Consider the following 19805-nt stretch of genomic DNA (forward strand, 5'->3'; position numbering starts at 1 on the left):
TTGCCAGGGGTGATGGGAAGAGAGGGAATGGGGACTAGTTGTTTAACGGGTAGAGAGTTTCAGTTTTACAAGAAGAAAGGGTTCTGGAGGTCAGCTGCACGGCAATACGAATGTACTTAATGCCACTGAACTGCACACTTTAAAAATGGCTAAGATGGGACATTTTATGTTATGCATATTTTACCACAATTTTTAAAAATTCTTCTCTATGTCACAAAGCTAAATCCTAGGGTTGAAAGCCCTTTTAGTCTGAACTACCACATTATCCATCATTTTACCGACACTCGGCAGGGTGAGAAGTCAAGCGAGACAAATAGCTCCTTCTGAGTACCTTATGCTGCTTAATGACAGGTGTGTTGTCCGAAATAATTAGCTTTTAAAAAGGAATAGCCTTAACTCTCCTCTGGAGCTGGTTAGTGACTTCAATTTCCCTTCATTAAGTTCTTGACAGCTCAATGTCCTCACATCTGTCATCGTTTGAGAGACTGATTCCAAGAACATAAATTGCTTCAAGGACTAGGCAACAAATTTATTCTGGTTCATGGGGCAGATCTGAACCCATCTGTTTTCTAATCAAAAGCCATATTTGAATCAGTTTTGTTCCATCACAGGACCATATCAATGGGAGCAACACAATAATATGGTATTTCCCTCCTTTCTATCCATGCACTGTAGATGATTACAGGAAACACAAATCAATTAAAGGCATGAGAGCATCCTCAGAAACAAGGTCTTTGCAGACCGTAGGACCTTCTACCTTTTCAGGTTTTATCTGTTTATTCTTCAGACCACAGTGATTTTGTTTCCTCTCATTGACATGGTTTCTTCCTGAATTACATAGTCGATAATATTCTTATTACCAACTTACCTTAATCTTTTTTGAAGCTGTAAACTGTCATGGATGATCCTTTTAACAAACTCTAATTCGCCTCCTTCTGCCATGATCTCTGTGATCCCTCCTGTATTTACTGAGCTAGGTGGGGGTCTTCGAGGGTTTCGAGAGTTTACTCCCTGAACAACGCAACAACAACAACAAACCCTGGTGAAAAACCTTTACACCTTAAGGCCAGCTCTTTGACTGTAACCTAGTTTTACACAAGAATGCTTAGACATAATTTCCATTTCCAGGTATCATGCTAGATTTGGGATTTAAAAATCGTATAATCTTGGCATTTGAAACAATGGCATTCATGCAAATACTCTCTCCCAGGGTCTTTACCTTCCATCTTTGTGATTAAACATACTAACATTTTACCTTTTTTTTTGCGGTACGCGGGCCTCTCACTGCTGTGGCCTCTCCCGTTGCGGAGCGCAGGCTCAGCGGCCATGGCTCAAGAGCCCAGCCGCTCGGCGGCATGTGGGATCTTCCCGGACCGGGGCACGAACTCGTGTCCCCCACATCGGCAGGCGGACTCTCAACCACTGTGCCACCAGGGAAGCCCCATTTTACCTTTTTATCTAGCCAATTCTGTCACTTTTTCTTTATGTTTTCTCTCTTGGTATCATACACTGAAAATATTCCAACCAAAGATTATATAAATTTTTTTTTGTTTTCTTCTAGTATTTTATGGTGTCACTTTTTTTTTTTTTTTTTGGCAGATGTGCCACCAGGGAAGCCCTATGGTGCCACTTTTAAAATTTAAATATTTAATCCACTCCTACCTCACACCATATAAAAAATAACCCAAATAGATCAAAGATTTAAATGTAAAAAGCTAAAACAATAAAACTCTTAGAAGAAAATATAGGAGTAAATCTTCATGACCTTGCCTTAGGCAACGGTTTCTTAGATATGACACCAAAAGCATAAGCAACAGAAGAGAAAACAGATAAACTGGACTTCCTCAAAAGTAAAAACTTCCAGGCTGCAAGGGACACCATCAAGAAAATGAAAAGACAACCCACAGAATGGGAGAAAATATTCGCAAATAATATATCTAATGAGGGACTTGCATATAGAATACATAAAGAATTCTTACAGCAATAATAAAAAGAAAAACAACCCAATTTAAATGGGCAAAGGATCTGAATAGGCATTTCTCCAAAGAAGATACACAAATGGCCAATAAGCACACAAAAAGATATTCCACATCATTAGCCATTAGGGACGTGCACATTAAAACCATGATGAGATGCTACTTCATACTCTCTAGGATGGCTATAATCAAGAAGACAGATAAAAACAAGTGTTGACAAAGATGTGGAGAAACTGGAACTCTCATACACTACTCATAGTGGAATAAAAAATGGTGCAGCCATTTTGGATAACATTCTGGCAGTTCCTCAAACAATTAAACATAGAGTTACCATATGACCCAGTGATTCCACTCCTAGGTATACACCTCAGAGAAATGAAAACATGTTCACACAACACTTGTACATGAATGCTCACAGCAGCATTGTTCAAAATAGCCAAAAAGTGAATAAAACCCAAATGTCCATCAACAGATGAATGTATCAGTAAAACGTGATATTTCCATACAATGGAATATTATTCGGCAATAAAAAGAAATGAAGTACTGATACATGCTACAATATGGATGAAGCTTGAAAACATATTATGCTTAGTGAAAGAAGTCAGTCACAAAAGGCCACATATTACATGATTCCATTTTAATGAAATATCCGAAACAGGCAACTCCACAGAAACAGAAAGTAGACTGATGGTTGCCTAGGACTAAGGGGGCTGCAAGGAAACCGAGAGTAATTGCTAATGGGTGTGGGTTTTTGTTTTTTTCGCGGGGTGGGTGATGAAAATGCTCTAAAATTGATTGTGGTGATGGCTGCACAACTCTGTGGATATACTAAAAATAATTAAATTCTACCCTTTAAGTGGGTGAATTGATGGCACGTAAATTGTATTTCAGTAAAGTTGCTATAAAAAGATATTTATTTCTGGTGCTAGTTATAGTCTATTTCTTCATCTGGATGCTGGTTCTATAAGAATATTCACTCTGGAAAATCCAGTTTACACTCATGGCATGTGTACTTTTATGTATATATGTTGTATCTCAACATTTTTTTTTTTGTGGTACGCAGGTCTCTCACTGCTGTGGCCCCTCCCGCTGCGGAGCACAGGCTCCGGATGCGCAGGCTCAGCGGCCATGGCTCACGGGCCCAGCCGCTCCGCGGCATGTGGGATCCTCCTGGACCAGGGCATGAACCCGTGTCCCCCGCATAGGCAGGCGGACTTTCAACCACTGTGCCACCAGGGAAGCCCATGTATCTCAACATTTTTTAAAAGAAATGTACACCAGGATGTGGCTCTTTTATCAATAGTTCTCAAATTTATCTGCACTGAAGGCTAAAATTTAGATTTCTTAAATCCTGCTTCACTTCATGTTCCAATCTAGAATGTTGGTATTGCTAATAAATTTCTGTCCACTTCCCCTCCCTGCCCGCAACCAAATTTAATCCACCTGGAATTTATTTTGTTATGAGGTATGTAAATGGTACTTAAGAGTATCTGAGTGATTCTAAAAACAATTTATTCTCTCAAAGTTTTAAGCATACACACCCCCTCGTTTCCTTCTGATTAATATTATTCACTTTCTATTAATTCTTCTCTAGATGAAGGAAAACTTAGGTTAAATCAATAATATTTTATTGATTTTTAATAGGTTAGTTTTCTTAGCCAATGCATCTCTTTCCATATTTATAAGCAAATATATTTTATTTCATGAAATGAATATATTCATTTCAAGTTGGAAAGACTAAATAAGACATTTGTTTGCTATCAGATGACAGCTGGCAGTAAAAACAGTGACCCTCTCCTTAAGCCAATACGCCCAATGCAGTAGAGTAGACTGTAACCTAAGTTGGTCCAATCAGAAGATATCCAAATGTTAAATGGTTTGGGGAAGAAAAGAGCTCTCTTCTCACCCTCTCCCACTCCCCAAATATTACTCTGCCACAAGTAAACCAGCCTGAGAACAAAAACAACCAAGGGCCCGATAAGAGCCAAGGGGAACCTGAAAAAAGAGTCTCAGCCTTGATATTATTATGAACTCCTCGATCAAACTGTTCCTGAAGTCCATGCTATTGCTGGATTTCTCAGATATGTAAACCAATAAACTTTCTTGTTAAGTCAATCTGAATTGGGTTTTCAGGTGCTTGATACCAGAAGCATCCTAACTGATACAGCTTCCAAAATAAAAGTTGCTCTTATCTTGCAACAAGGAAAACTTAACTAAATATTCCACTACTTTAAAGCAGAAGATATCTTACCTTGGCTTCCAACTGATTGGCAAAAAAGGGAGGGTTGCACATGCAAAAGTCATAGATTATCTCAGATTCTTCTTTAAGAGCATCCATCAGGAGTGTCTTCTGTGGTACTTTTACAACTAGGAGAAAAAAGAGAGACTGTTAACTACGATTACGACTGTGGTAGTTTTCAAATATGTCCACAAATTCTTTGCTACTAGTCCCTTCAAGAGGTAGAGCTCGATTTGAGTGTAGCTTCACTCAATGACTCGCTTTCACTGAAGAGAATGTGATGAGCGTGATAGGGTATCACTTCTGACGCTAGGTCATAATAAGCAATCCGGCTTCCTCCTTGCCTTATCTCTTAAACTACTTGCTCTAGGAGAGGCCAGCTGACACGCTGTAATGATGCTCAAGTAGCCCTGAGGAGAGATCCACATGGCAATGAACTAAAGCTTGCTGCCAAAAGCAATGTAAGTGAGCCATCTGGAAAGCACATCTCTACCCCCAGGCTTTCAGAGGGCAGCCTCATGAAAGACTATGAACCAGAACCACCCAGCTAGGCCACACCCAAACTCCAGACCCACAGGAACCACAAGATTATTAATAAATGTTTATTGTTTAATGCTGCCAGATTTTGGAGTAATTTGTAACACAGGAATGGATAACTAAAAAACTCATTAATAATATATTAATATCTCCCCTTGTGATATGTTTAACACTAGTAAGAAAAGCCTATTTCTTCCAGAGAGATATAAAGTCTCTTTAATGACAAAAAACTAAAACAAAAACAAAAAACCCAGCCCTTTATATATATACAATAAGCACAGACGTAAAAATTAACTAAGCATTAAGGAGATCTGACTATTTGTAGCACAGTTCCATGTACTAAAATAAAAAAGACAGCATAGTTTAATCAAAAGCAGGATTTTCTTCCTTTTAAAAATCTTGATGACTAGGTTACTGTATACACAATTGATTCTCATCTTTAGTGGTAGCTGTGTTCTATAGTCACCACGAACACTGAATTAGTGAATACTGAACCACTAGCTCCTAAGAGAAATACATGATTAGGTAAGTTTGAGCCTCTGATCCCAACATTTTCATCAACCGATCAATACATATCCTTACTCATTCATCAACATTGAACTCATGGCCGACAGTACTATAACATGTCTGAACGAAACTTATCTGGCACATGAATTTTCTCTGTAAGGCACATCATGGCCTTCTTGTACTTAGGAACGCTAGGCAGTACTTAAGCACTATTTTAGGGGACATTATAAACAGCAACATCACCAATAAAAGCACAAAACTGCAAAAAAAAAAAGAAAAAGTGGTACTAAACAGACCATGAAAAGGACACTTGTTTACAGTATGAGAGCTGAAACAAGACAGCAGGGCATTGCCTTGTCCAACTTCAGCTGGGAACACGCATGCTGGATGACTCAAATTTTTTGCCGCTTTGCACGTGTCTGTGAATGATCACAAAAGTACCATGAGTATTGATGTGGAGACTAAAAATAGCCCCTAGGAGGCACACTTTAGCAAGTAGGCAAATTCACAAACACAGAATTCACAAATTATGAGGATCGACTGTGTTTACTCTGTTTCTTTCTGAGTTAAGTCTGGTAACAAAGGAGCAAACCAAATTACAATGTACCAGATTGTTTTAAATTACCAAAGTTTGTATATTAAAGCAGAAGACAATGAGATGTGTTAAATTAGAAAGACAGGTTAATAAACAAAGCTTGAAAGGAGTATTTATTGTACAGAGCTAACCTTTTATAAGATCCGATAAGTTATTCTGTTCCACATTCTTCTTTGCATAGTTGAAGCACATGTCATCTACTTCTGTTGCAAGGAAATACCAGCCATTTAAGGTTGTTCCAAGTAAAGGATAGATGCAGGATGCCCCAGTACCTAGTACGGTAGGAATTCAAAACACATTGCACACACCTGAGAGGAAGGTGAGACCAACAAGCAAAAACACCATTCTTCACTTCTTAGAATTTCTTATAGCCTTAACAGCTTAAACCACAAGCTGGTACTGATTACACACATACTGTGGCTACGGGCTTCTTGTATGTTAGTCTTAACTCATAATAATTAGATTCAAATTTCCTAGAGGGTATAAACCTTGCTGTCTTCTTTGTATGCTGTATGTAAAATGAAGTATGCATAATTGGCTGGTGATCAAGAAATACATGACTGACTAACTGAAAATTGTCAAAGCAATTTAATTTACTTTATAAAAAGTCTTCATTTTAAATCTCTCCCAAACTTGATTTTCTTGAAAGAAATCAGTGTTATTTGTTAAAACACCACAGTAATATCTTAAAATAGATCAATGTATACATCCCATTCTACAAAAGCAGAAAAAAATACATAGGGTATAAAATTTTTATAATATTAAACCACCCAATTCCCCTCATATCTATCTGTAAGTTGTTACCTGAAGGAAACCAGAAGTTAAACAAAACAAAAAAACCCTGAAAACTAAAGAGAGGATTCATTTCTTAGATGTGGAGACATGGAAAAACATTTGATCCAGATCCAAAACATCAGTCATTGGCTTGCCCCACCATAGTTTCAAGGGAGATGTTCAAAGGCAAATGGTCCAGGCACAAATCTCTCTGACAACTAGGGTTTGGTTCTAAACTTGCATGTAGAACCTCTAACCATAGACTGGACAAGTATATGTTTGAGTATATACTAACCACAAATAGTTGCTTTTACAACCTTTAACTGATCTTGGCCAATAAGATCCTAAAGAGCATACTCAAGAGAAGAAAAGCTGGTGTTCTTCTCGGAGGCCCACAGTAGTCAGCCCATACTAGCCATTCCACGCCCACTTTCCACTGACCACATCATGGTGCCAGTCTAGCCTTCTAAGGATTTGGCAGGAAGAGCTGGAGGCCAGAGATACTCCTAACCCAGAGGAAAGCCAGTCTCATCTTACTGCTTTCTCATTAAGTACTCAGAACAGACTAGTAAAAGACATGACAACAAGTGATAGCCAGAACATTTAAGTTCTGACAGTTACAGTGATTGCTACACTCCCTATCATGTTCACCTAACAGCATCCTGGCCCTGATGCTACTGGGCAAACGTCTCCTTGGGGATGTGGGAGGTGGTGCAGGAAGGAGTGGTAAAGGGTACTCAAGCTCCTCTCAGAGTTCACAATTATTTAGCCCCTGCTAGCCACTCAGAATAAGGAAATTAAGGAAATTTAAGTAGCACTTCCAGCTCTGTAGAAAAAAAAATCCAAACCAGATCCCAGGCATTTGATTCTCATACAACTACCTCTCTCTTCGTACTTCAATTTCATTTAAAAGGAAAAAGAAAAAAGGACACCTTCCCTCAGCTGCCCTAATATCAGGTGCCAAGAGGGTAATAAACGCAGGTAAAAGACCTGTCCTTCGCCAAAAAAAATCAAGTTTCTCAATTCTTAAGACCAGAAGACTTGCATTCTAACATCCTGATCCCCTCTGAAAGGTGAATGACATTTTTAAAAAATTTTTATTTATTTATTTTTGGCTGTGTTGGGTCTTTGTTACCGCATGCGGGCCATCTCTAGTTGCGGCGAGCAGGGGCTACTCTTCATTGCGGTGTGCAGGCTTCTCATTGTGGTGGCTTCTCTTGTTGCGGAGCACGGGCTCTAGGCACGTGGGCTTCAGTAGTTGCAGCCCATGGGCTCAGTAGTTGTGGCTTGCGGGCTCTAGAGCGCAGGGTCAGTAGTTGTGGTGCACAGGCTTAGTTGCTCTGTGGCATGTGGGATCTTCCCGGACCAGGGCTCGAACCCGTGTCCCCTGCATTGGCAGGCGGATTCTTAACCACTGCGCCACCAGGGAAGCCCATGAATGACATTTTTAAATGGGTAATAATCCTTGTAATGATAAATAAAAATGAAAAGTGTATAACCATAGAATTAGAGCAAACTAATGGAGTCTGGAGGAAGAATTTATATAAAACCCTAATTAGAATGAATGTGATTTCAGCAAGAGTGCCCCTTGTGAAGAGCTAAAATCCATTAACCTCCTATATCCCCAAGTGTTATTTTAGAGGGTTTGGGGCATAATTAAAATAAATTAGTACTAAATAGGCTCTCAAGCTTTTAAAGCTTTTTATAACCCATCAGCCAATCTTCTGCCATGAACATAAAAGAAAAAAAACTTTTGTTAAACCCCATTATTTTTACATAGTGCTTAGCTCATATTGGATGTTCAGAATTTTGAATGTTGAAAGAATGATGTATTTATACATCGACATTCAACAAATCATTTACTGAACACCTACTGTGTGCCAGAAACTTTGCTAGGCTTTTGGATATTATAGTAGGCAAAAAAGTAATAGGCTCTGTACTTTGTAATCTAGTGGCAGAGAAAGATATTAATCAATCAGACAAGTGAATGTGTAGTTTAAAACTAAAAAAATGCCATGAAGGAAAAAACATGGTTTTCTAAAGCTCATATTCAAGGAACCTATCTTATGCTGGAAGGTCAGAGAAGGTTTTCTTGAGAAAATAAGGCTTGAGTTGACAACTACAGTACAAATAAGAATTAATGAGGTGAAGGTGGGAAGTTCCAGGCAGAAGGAACAACATGTACAAAGGCCTGGAATCATGACATCTTATTAGAACAAGTGCCAAAAACAAAAAAGAGAAGAATATAAGATGAGGCTTAGAGGGACTTCCCTGGTGGCGTAGTGGTCAAGAATCTGCCTGCAGGGACTTCCCTGGTGGCGCAGTGGTTGAGAGTCTGCCTGCTAATGCAGGGGACACAGGTTCGCGCCTCGGTCTGGGAGGATCCCACATGCTGCGGAGCAACTAGGCCCGTGAGCCACAACTACTGAACCTGAGCTCTAGAGCCCGTGCGCCACAACTACTGAGACTGCGTGCCACAACTACTAAAGCCCACGCACCTAGAGCTCATGTTCTGCAACAAGAGAAGCCACCACAATGAGAAGCCCATGCACCACAACAAAGAGTAGCCCCTGCTCGCCGCAACTAGAGAAAGCCTGCGCGCAGCAATGAAGACCCAATGCAGCCAAAAATAAATAATTAAAATAAATAAATTTATTAAAAAAGAGAAATCTATGAGGCTTAGAGAGACCTAGAGAGAGACCTAGAGGGCAGGAATCAGACAATGAAAATTCTAATAGGCCTAATAAAGGTTTCAGGTGTTTATCACAGAAGCAATAGGAAGCCATTAAAGTGGTAAAGATGTGCTCAGATATGGTTTATACATACTTTCTGGAGAATGGAATGGAGGGGCAACAGAGTGGACAAGAACAGAATAGTTGAGAAGCTATTCTGTAGACAGGGAGAAATGATGGTGACTTGGACTGGGATGGTGGAAGCTGAGAAGGAGAAAAATAGACGATTTAAGAAATATTTAAGAGAGAAAAACAGGAAACGGTGATAGACATTGTCAGTGAGAATGGAGAGAAGTCAATATCAAGGACGACAAGATTAGGAAGAAAGAATATGAGTTTGCTCTTGGACGTCACGAAGTCTGAGAAGTTTTTGAGATATCCAAGTTTCTCATATATTTGGGACTAGAGTTCAAGAAAAGTAATCTGAGTTGGAGGAATAAACAATTTGTAGGTTATCTGCATGGAAGCAGAAAATAAAGTCATAGATATGGATGAAATTGCCTAGAGGTAGAGTGCTGAATAAGAAAAGGGTTAAAGACTGAGCTTTAGGGATTCTCAACATTTAATACAAGAAAGTAAGCCTGAAAAGGGGAGAAGAGTGACTAGAAACGAAAACAGAAAACCAGAGGAATCTGGTGTCGTGGAAGAAAATGGAGGAGAGTGCATAAGGGAGAAAGGAGGGGGTCAATAAATGCTGCTGAAAAGCTCATGTACGATGAGCACTGAAAACACACACAAATGCTGAACATTTACTACTATCTAGAAACTGTTTCCTATTAACTATGTTTAGAAATAGGGTCCACAGTTTTTAACTCAATTCTTCACTCTTTCTATAAAGGATTAGTAAAGGCCAAAAGATTAACAAATTTCAAACCCTATCAAATGAAAATACTGGCTATGACAAAACATATAATGCATTTATAATCACAAAACATACCATGGCTTCATTTCCTTCTGCTTCTCTACTTACATTCCCAAATGAATCAAACAGGACAGTCCTCCCCATTGCAGAAGATTACAATTAAGAGAACATCTTCTTTTAACTCGATGTCTTTTTTCTTCCCTTTAATTTTGGATTAAATACTCTCTATAAATAATCACCTAAGAGATTCCTAAAAGTATTCAGTCCTACATGATCTTTTATTAAGTGACCATCACCACAAAATCCCAATATAGGGACTACTGTACTAACACCAAATAATTCAGAGTAAAAATAATGCCCAACTGACACAGACATCAACGTGGTAATCTGAAAAGCTAAGAAAACAAGGGCCTCACTTTCATTCTGCACTTCTCTTATCCCCTTGCTCCATTTGGTGCTGACAATCCCTTCTCTTCTCAAGAGAAGGTGACAGCAGAAAAGCCTAGGTATCCCAAATAAGAACAGCGATATCTGTAGCCAGCTTCCTTCACACAACAAATACCCAGAAGTTTTCAAAGACTTTGCAAAGACCTCGCAAAATTTATAAAACTTATATTTAGCCAAAACATAATTGAAAACCACGTACCTATGTCAATTCCTCTTCGGAGAGTACTTTTGTCAGAGTCCTGATGACCGATCAGATCTTCTACCCAATGAATATAGTTGAGTCTCAAGGGAACTGTGGGAATTAGTCTCTCCAGCGGAATATCAATAGAAAGTCCAAAATCTTCTCTTAGGAGAGTACAAGTCAGAGCTCTGACTGCTTCAGGGTCTTTAAAATTAAGACTGAGGGGTGGAGAAAAAGAAGTAAAACTGATTAGTAAGACTCACTGCGCTCTACAAGCTTTAATGCAACCAGGTAGGACCAAACACCCACCTGTTTCTTAGGAGATCACACATATAAATAGTTACGTAGCACATTCAGTGCAGTGGCATACACATATGGGCGTTTAACAGTCACAGTATGTGAAAGACAGCATAAATTTCCACCCAAAATACTGCATCTTCATACATGAAGCACAGAGGACAAGAGTACCTCTGTTCCAATTCCTGCCTAATTGTCTCCTTACTTAGTTATGTGACTGTGGACAAGTTATTTAGCCTCTATGAGACCGTTTCCTCAGCTGTAAAATGGGGATAATAATACCTATATGTGGAGTTGCTGTGAGATCATCTGTGAAAAGTACTAGCATAATGCCTACTACATAGTAACTGTTTTACAAGTGCTGGTTAATTTTACTATTATCAAATAACATGATTTGATGGTAGCATTCTTTGAAAATCATACTTAAAAGTGCAAAGGAAGCAGTATAAAATGTTTAATAATGAAAACAGGTTAACATACGTAAATATAACAAATACTACAAGCACCAAATTTTTAAATGTGACTATTTTTAGCAGGTTTCCTGAGGAATAATTTACATACTATAAATTCACCTGTAAGTACACAATAGTTTTTCGTATATTCCCAGAGTTGTGCAACCATCACCACAATCCAATTTTAGAACACTTCTGTCACCCCCAAAAAGAAACCTCGTGCCCATCTGCAAGTCATTCCTCATTTCCACTCTCAGCTCTAGGCAACCACTAATGTACTTTCTGTCTCCATAGATTTGCCTTTTGTGAACATCTCATACAAATGAATCATATAATATGTGATCTCTGCATCTGGATTCTTTCACTTAGCATAATATTTATGAGGTTCATCCATGGTGTAGCATGTGTCAGTACTTCATTTTTTTTTTTTTTTTTTTTTTTGCGGTACGCGGGCCTGTTGTGGCCTCTCCCGTTGCGGAGCACAGGCTCCAGACGCGCAGGCTCAGCGGCCGTAGCTCACGGGCCCAGCCGCTCTGCGGCACGTGGGATCTTCCCGGACCGGGGCACGAACCCGTGTCCCCTGCATCGGCAGGTGGACTCTCAACCACTGTGCCACCAGGGAAGCCCGATAGTCAATTTTTACACATGGAAAGAAGTTCACATCTGAGTACCACACTAAAGCATTCAAACAAGTTCACATTCTTTATTCTATAGCGGTAGCCCAATCTATTACTAAGCTTCATTGCTAGACGCACAAAAGGAATATAATCAATTCTGATGTCTATGTTCAAAGCCTTAAAACCTGAAATGTGAAATTTCAGAATTTTTCTATCAAAGAAACTTAATAACGTAGATACCTTATAAAATAAACGATGAGCAGTATCATCTAAGAGCAGTACCTATTTACAGCATTGTTAACCTAAAATTTCTGAATGTTATTTTGCACTGACATTTTGAATAAAATTGTGAAATTCAGGAATTGCAAACTCAAATATTTACAACATACTACTCAAAATGCCAGTCCCTGACAAGATACAGAACCTGTGCCAGAACGTAAATCAACACACTGAGAGTCATAACCAAAGACATGTCTGCTGAACTAAACGTGTGGCACAAGGTCCTCGCCTCTGTGGACAGTAATAAATGGTTTGTGGCCGAGCAGGCAGACCAATGGCCACACTTCCGGTAGCACTATGCCAGATGACACAAGTGACCATTTCAAAGGGGATGGTCACTACTCAGTTCTAGGTAATTAATGTCAAGTGGGTTTGCTGGCCCAGTTCTGCTAGATCTCTAAAATTTCCAAATGAAACCAGCAACCCGTATTTTTATATGAAATTTCATTGATTCTTAAAATATATGTGGACAATAAATAACTGCAAGCCTTATATAATTCACAGGCCGACAGGTGGCAACCTCTATTGTAAATAACAGAATTATAAAGAAAGTTGGGGTACTTGGCTACTCCAAACTTCTAAAGAAGTATAAAAGTGTTTCACTCTCTTTGGGCACTACTTTGCACAACTGAGTTATATGGAATAGGCTAGAATTTTTAAGAGGTTGTGATTGCTGGCATTCATTCCTTGACTCATTCAACAGGTATTACATGTCAGCTACATGCCAGGCATTGTGCAAAATGCTGGAGATATTGTAGTAAAAGCAAATACAGACATAATCTCTCCCTTCATGAAGCTGACAGTCTGGTAGAGGGTAGGTATTAATTTAAGAATCATTCGAATATATGTAAAATTGTCACCGTGATGATTGCTATAAAAGATAGATACGAGGTGCTAGGAAACCTACATAGTAAGTGGGACTGCCTTAGGAAGGTCAGAGAAGGCTTCCCTGAGGACTGAAATAAAAATTAACAAAGAACAGGGGGAAGGGAACATGGTATTCTAGGGTCCTAGGTAAAGAGAAGAGCAAGTACAAAGACCCTGAGGCAGGAGACTTCATGGGGCATACTGAGAAACAGCTGTTTCTAACAACTGTGTCTAAAATGCAGATAGCAAGGTAAGCATGCATGGTTTAAAATGAGGCTGGAGAGGAAGATAGAGGCCAGATTATATAGGACCTTATAATTAGGGTAACCATATAATTTTATCAATTAATTCGGGACACTTCTGAAAGTGAAAGTATCACACCAGGATAATTATAATCTATGTTAAGGATTTATGTCTGGTATGGAATAAGGATGGACCAAGTGGAAGCAGAGACACCAATGAGAAAGCTACTGCTGTCATCTGAGTTAAGAAGCTGGACAAAGGTGTCAGTGGCAAAGACAGGGAAAAGTGAAAGGAATTTAGAGACATTTAGGAGGGAAAATTGACAAGATCCGTTGATGGACTGATATGTGAGGTGAGGGAGGATGCGTTTACAGACATCTCCTAGGGTTCTGGCTTGTTCAACAAGATAGACAGTGCCGTTCACTGAAATTGGGAACTCAGGCAAAGAACCATTTTTGAGGAGAAATATCATAAATTTGACTGTATTTGAGATATCCAAGTAGAGATATTGAGTAAGTATGATCTCCAGGTATAGAGCCCAGAAAATCTGGAAAAAGAGATTTGGAAATCTGGAAAAAATGTATAAGTGATTTGCAAACAAACAAATGAGGGCCTGGCACAGATGAGAGTGTGCTTAAGGAGAAAACACAAAGTGAGAGGAAAAGACAACTTAACACTAAGCCTCGAAGAATCCTTTAATGGTTGTACTTACAATCATTACAGAGGAAGCTACACCAGGAGACAGGGTGGAAGAAGGAAAACCAGGAGAGTGTGATGTGGTGCCAAGGAGCCCAAGGGAAGAGGGTGTCCATGAAGGGTAAGAGTGTCTGTTACCCCAGTGCTTCTCAGGAGTCAACTGGAAATTGAAACTGGATTTAGTGATGTGAGACCATGGAGACCTTTTCAGGAGCTGCCTTCGTAGTGGTAGAATTCAGAATCCACCCTGGAATGTGCTAAAGATTAAGTATGGTATGAAAAAATGGAAACAGTAAAAATAGATAATTCTTCAAGAAGCTGAGTTATGCAAGGGAGAGATGGGGCAGAAGTGGTAGGGTTGACAGAGAGGTTTCTTTACTAATTTTTTAATGGAAGATTTAAACACGTTTAAAAGTCAATAGAAAGTCACAAAGGCCACATATTATGATTCAATTTACATGAAATATCCAAAACATGCAAAGCTGTAGAGACAGAAAGCAGATGAGTGGTTTCCAGGGGTTGATGAGACACAGCAGGGGGGAGTGACTGCTTAATGGGTATAGGGTTTCTTTTGGGGTGATGAAAATGTTCTGGAATTAGATAGCGGTGATACTTGCACAACCTTGTGAACATACTAAGAACTGAATTGTACATTTTAAAATGGTGATTTTATGATATATGAGTTGTATCTAAATTTTTTAATAAGTCAAAAAGAAGAAACTAGTTGACAGACATTAAATATTTAACTAAAGGAATACTGGACTATGTAAGGTTCTTGAGATGGGGGAGGGTATGGGATCCAAAGTACAGATGGAGAATTTAATTGAATTCGAATATCATACTACTACTACTTAATAATAATAATAATAGGTTGTCAAACAGAACCAAAAGCCAAACCTATGGTGTTTTGTGTTTTCCACCAACTCATACCTGCCCACAACTGAGTTTAAGAATTTTTTGTTTTTTAACTTTATCACACCTATGGTCAAATAAGCAATGAGATAGTAGTATCATATAAAAATAAAGATCCTGGAACAGTTGTAAATGACCATTACTATTAGCCCTATATTAGCCAAAGAACCCAAAATCCTACATGCAAAATAGTAAGAAACTACCTTGATCAATCAAGTTGGTCTCTTAAATGTGGATTGCTATGCTAGCTAAAGAGCAAATGACAGGGAAGAAAAACTTAGTCATCCAAACACTTCTTTGCTCTTTCCAATTACAGTTAAGAGTACTCCAGTTTTTCTAGCTAAGCCCAGTGACTTGCCCTAAATTCAGTGAAACTCAAAAAAAAAAAAAAAAAAAAAAAGTCCAAGAGTATGGGAAACAGTTAAATATATTTAAGTTTTGCATTACAGAAAATTTAGGAACAATCTAAAAGTAGTCATTAGGGAGTTGACTGAATAAGCTATACCACATCCACACAAGAGAATACTCTGCAGTCATGATAAGGAGTAAGACTGGGCTGATTCACACAGTCTTGTACGAAGAGGGTTCCTTGATAAATTAACAGCAACAACAAAAAAAAACTCCCACAAGTTTGGGTAAAAGCATATATGTACATTATGATCACATTCTTGTAAAAATAAAAACAAGACAAAAAAGACCCTATATGTGAACATGCAGAGAAAACAATCTGGAAGGGTCAGAACCACCTCTGGATGTGGAAATTCTCATATTTTTGTATTATCGGAACACATGTTACATAATACCTTCATAACAACAATAAGTGTTTTATAACTATATGGAAAATGCTTATGTCAAGTGTGGGTAAAAAGAAGTCCTTTGTTTGTACTTATAGCAAAATTACAACCACAAATATTACTATATATGCATAAGGACAGGGCTTAAAAAGGAACACAAGTAATTTGATCTCTGGGGTGGAAGAACCGTGACCTTTTTTCTTCTACGTATGCAACATTCCCATTATAAATGTAGGTAGGAAGGATATATTTCTATAATTTTCCCATTAAGGGCTCTATAAATGTTTGTAGAATAATAAAAAAAAAACACTTCCTTTTTCAAAAAAGGAAAATAGATCCTTGGTTCCAGAGTACTTGTTTTCCATGAAAGGGGGCCAATTCTGTTGGAGACCAAACCAGCGTATTTCCCACAATGACAGCAATCCCCAAAAGATAGTAGTGCAGCTTGAGCATTGATTATATGGCTTCACGAAACATTTGGAGCAAGAGAAACAGCGATATAATTAATATATTTTCTTAGTGCCTTCAAACAGAGTTGTTTATATAAACAATTCTCACTATTTTAAAAAATGTGCTTACTTTGATGGAATAGAGCATACAACTTATTACTAAGGAACTACATCCTAATCACCAAAAAGTATAAGTCATCAAGCAGAAGCTAGTCTAATTGAAGAAAATACACAAAAATCAATGAAGAGCTGATTCTTAGACTTTGTTATTAGCAAAATGAGTGTTTGTTTTCTTACTTTTAAGAAAATACAGACACTAATCTGAGGGTTGGAAATCTTTTTGTAGGACAAAAGTGAAGTCATCTGACTTCACTAGTTAAATATCTAGGTCACTTTAGCACCCTGGGACATTCAAAATTCCTGAACACAGGCAAGATCTTTTTTCATTTTCATTTCTGAGAGCACAGAGAGGCACAGGGACTAAAATTAGCTCTCACGTGGAAATTAGCAATTTATACCATCAGTCTTTGTTGTTTGTTTAACACATCCAGCTTCGTAAAACAAAACAGCCTATTGTCAACAGGCTCAGGTCTGATTTCCCCATGATGACTCTTGCTCTGCTATTGATGAATACAGTATTACCATTATTAGATGGAGTTTGGAAAGATACATTCTGTAACCATGGTTAAAGAAACAATCATTCTAATACTGTAGAGGCTGAACCTTATGTAACAATAAAGGCTGAAGCCTCCCCACCCTACTCCAACATTGGTTTCTATTCATTAGATCTTCACTGAGGTGCTAAAAATGGTACAGTCACAAACTATGACACAGCCCTTCAATGCCAGGTCTTTGATTTAAAAACAAATCAGTTAAGTGTCATACTCTATTCAAACTCAACTGACAGGGCTCAAGTAAATTGCAGGATGTTCCTATAGGGCTGGTTTCTGTGAAAAAGCACAAACTAAAATTTAATTGAAACAGTCAGATATGATTACAACAAAGCAGTGAGGGATGCAGGGAAGAGAGAGAGAAAAGAGAGAGGGAGAGAGAGAGATCACACCAGCAATCCTCAGTACCTTATCAAGTGTACCAGGCTTAATAACAATATCTATCCTTTACTAAGTGTCTACAATGTGTCAGTCACTTTGCACACATCATTGCTAACCTTTATGACAATCATCCAAAGTATGTCCTTTTATCCCTCCTTTTTAGATGAGGAAATTCAGTCTCAGTAAAGCTAAGAAAATTATCTAAAACCTCACAGCTGGTAAGTGGCACTCTCAAGACTGGTCCTTAGGATGATTCACTCAGAAGTGCCCCTCTTTCCATATCACACCCTGCTTCCCTTAAGAGAGCACTTAAGGGCTGAGCAAATAAATGACACTTCAATCCATCTCAGGTCTAATGTTCTGCCTGGTATTCCTTTTCCATCATTACCTGGGTTTACATTTTGAGCATTCTTTTTCACATATCTTCTTGAGTTAAATAAAAAGCCACTATAAAAATAAAGAACATTCTACTGACGCATATAATCATCAACAACTCTTACCTAAGTAAGCAACAAGGAGGATGATGTCCAGGAGCAGGTAGGTTGTTTACATTAAAAAAAAAGCACGTATCTTCTCTTCTTCCTCTATCATAGATTGCTTCTAAATATGCTGTACTACCAACCATAGGGAAGCTCATACTGCTCCCATTATTAAAGAAGAGGAGCTCTCCTCAAGCTTGCCTCATCCTCTTGCCATCCTTTCACAGACAAATTTGCTTTTCCTTGCAAGAAATTTAAAAATTACTTTTGCCTATCACAAAACCACCACTTTGAACATCAAGTTCATAACTTTTAGTCCTTTTCTATACACAGCATATCAGCACAGATACTCTGGTTTCAGTCTGAAACAAAATGATGATGTTTTATAATCTGCAACACCCATTCCATAGGCTACGTGGTATTCCACTGTATGGAACTGCACGGTAAGAACCTACAATTTTGGAAATTTAAATTATTTCCAATTTTCCTTGTTACAAACAGCCTTGGGATAAACATCCTCAAACATACATTATTTCATTTAAGTATGCTTTTAGAACTTTCAAAGCTGCAATTCTACCAGCATTTTATCACTATGCCTATTTGACTACATTTTTGCCATTGATGGATACTGCATATTTTTTCTTTGCTAATTTGGTCCATTTGTCTTTCTTCGTTTGTAAATTGCCTGTTTTTATCCTTAACCTATATATTAAGGTTTTTTTCCTTTTTCTTATTGTCTTCTAAGAGTTCTTTATATTAAGGGAGCTAAATATTTATACTGTGTTGTCACCTTTTACTATTTCCTGATATGTAAAAGTTTTTACTTCTTATGTAGTTGAATCCATAAAATTTCCTTTATGAATTCTACCCTTGGAGTTTACTCAGAAAGACCACCCCTACACCGAAAGTTAAACAGTTCACCTATGTATTTTTTTCTAGTACTTCAATAGAATAAATATATTGAAATCATCAAACCATCAGGAATTTATTTTGCATAATATATAGGAAAGGGAATCTAATACACTTTCCCCACAGCTGTTCCAATGCATCTATTAAAAATCCATTGGTGTCTGCCTCCACCCTTAACAACCTGAAATGTCCTTATTCTATGTTACAGTCTTTACATGGTGGGGTGGTATCTTACTTAGGAGTCAGCTTCCAAAGTAAGCATATAAAGTGAAAATCCAAGAGAACACTGAAAAAGCTATTTAATCATTCATAGCACTGTAAGATATTAACATTATAAGAAACACACAGGAGTCAAAACTGATCAAGAAAGGAAGATTCACCCTGTCCACTCTACACTCCCACTCTATCCTCCCTCTGGGAGGTATACTACTGAGTAGAAAGCAGGCTGGAATCACCCTATTTAATGTGCACATGCTGTTGAGACTTGAATGCCACTTTGTGCCAGACAACTGATGGCCCATTCTTGTGGCACTACTGGGCTAATGTTTTAATTACTCGAACTTCACAATATATTTAAATACCCATCTGGGAAAGTTTACACCCCTTCACCTTGCCATCACCCACTTATAACATTTGTTTTGAGTATCTTTTCTTTGAACAGAAGAAACATTATGTCGCTTTCTCTCCCAAAAACCTTAGAAGGATTTTGATTTGGGGAAGAATCGACATATTAACTATACTGAGCCTCCCCATCCAGAAACACACGGTGTCTCTAGATTCACTGTCTCCCCTAGACCCCTGAGGGTAATTCTGTTGCTTTATCCACATAGATCTTAACATATTTCTTTGCCAAGTTTCTGCCAATTCCTCTTTGTTATTGTGGATGGGATCTTTTATTGCAACTATATT

At 38.2% G+C, this 19805-nt stretch overlaps 1 protein-coding gene across 2 annotated transcripts in view; it reads right to left on the reverse strand.

Moving 5' to 3' along the window:
- METTL16 (methyltransferase 16, RNA N6-adenosine) overlaps positions 1–19805 on the reverse strand; it is a 53523-nt gene that overhangs the window by 24608 nt on the left and 9110 nt on the right. The window contains exons 3-7 of one of the 2 annotated variants that reach the window (XM_024735693.1): positions 10869–11068; positions 5986–6126; positions 5556–5678; positions 4228–4343; positions 869–1011 (exon numbers count right to left, since the gene is read on the reverse strand). In XM_024735693.1, the coding sequence (XP_024591461.1) occupies positions 869–1011; positions 4228–4343; positions 5556–5678; positions 5986–6126; positions 10869–11068 (723 nt within the window). The remainder of the gene's footprint in view (positions 1–868; positions 1012–4227; positions 4344–5555; positions 5679–5985; positions 6127–10868; positions 11069–19805) is intronic. The other variant, XM_024735702.1, reaches the window with a different exon arrangement.

Source organism: Neophocaena asiaeorientalis, unplaced genomic scaffold, assembly GCF_003031525.2.
Source record: "Neophocaena asiaeorientalis asiaeorientalis breed wild unplaced genomic scaffold, Neophocaena_asiaeorientalis_V1.1 scaffold129, whole genome shotgun sequence".
Taxonomy (NCBI): domain Eukaryota; kingdom Metazoa; phylum Chordata; class Mammalia; order Artiodactyla; family Phocoenidae; genus Neophocaena; species Neophocaena asiaeorientalis.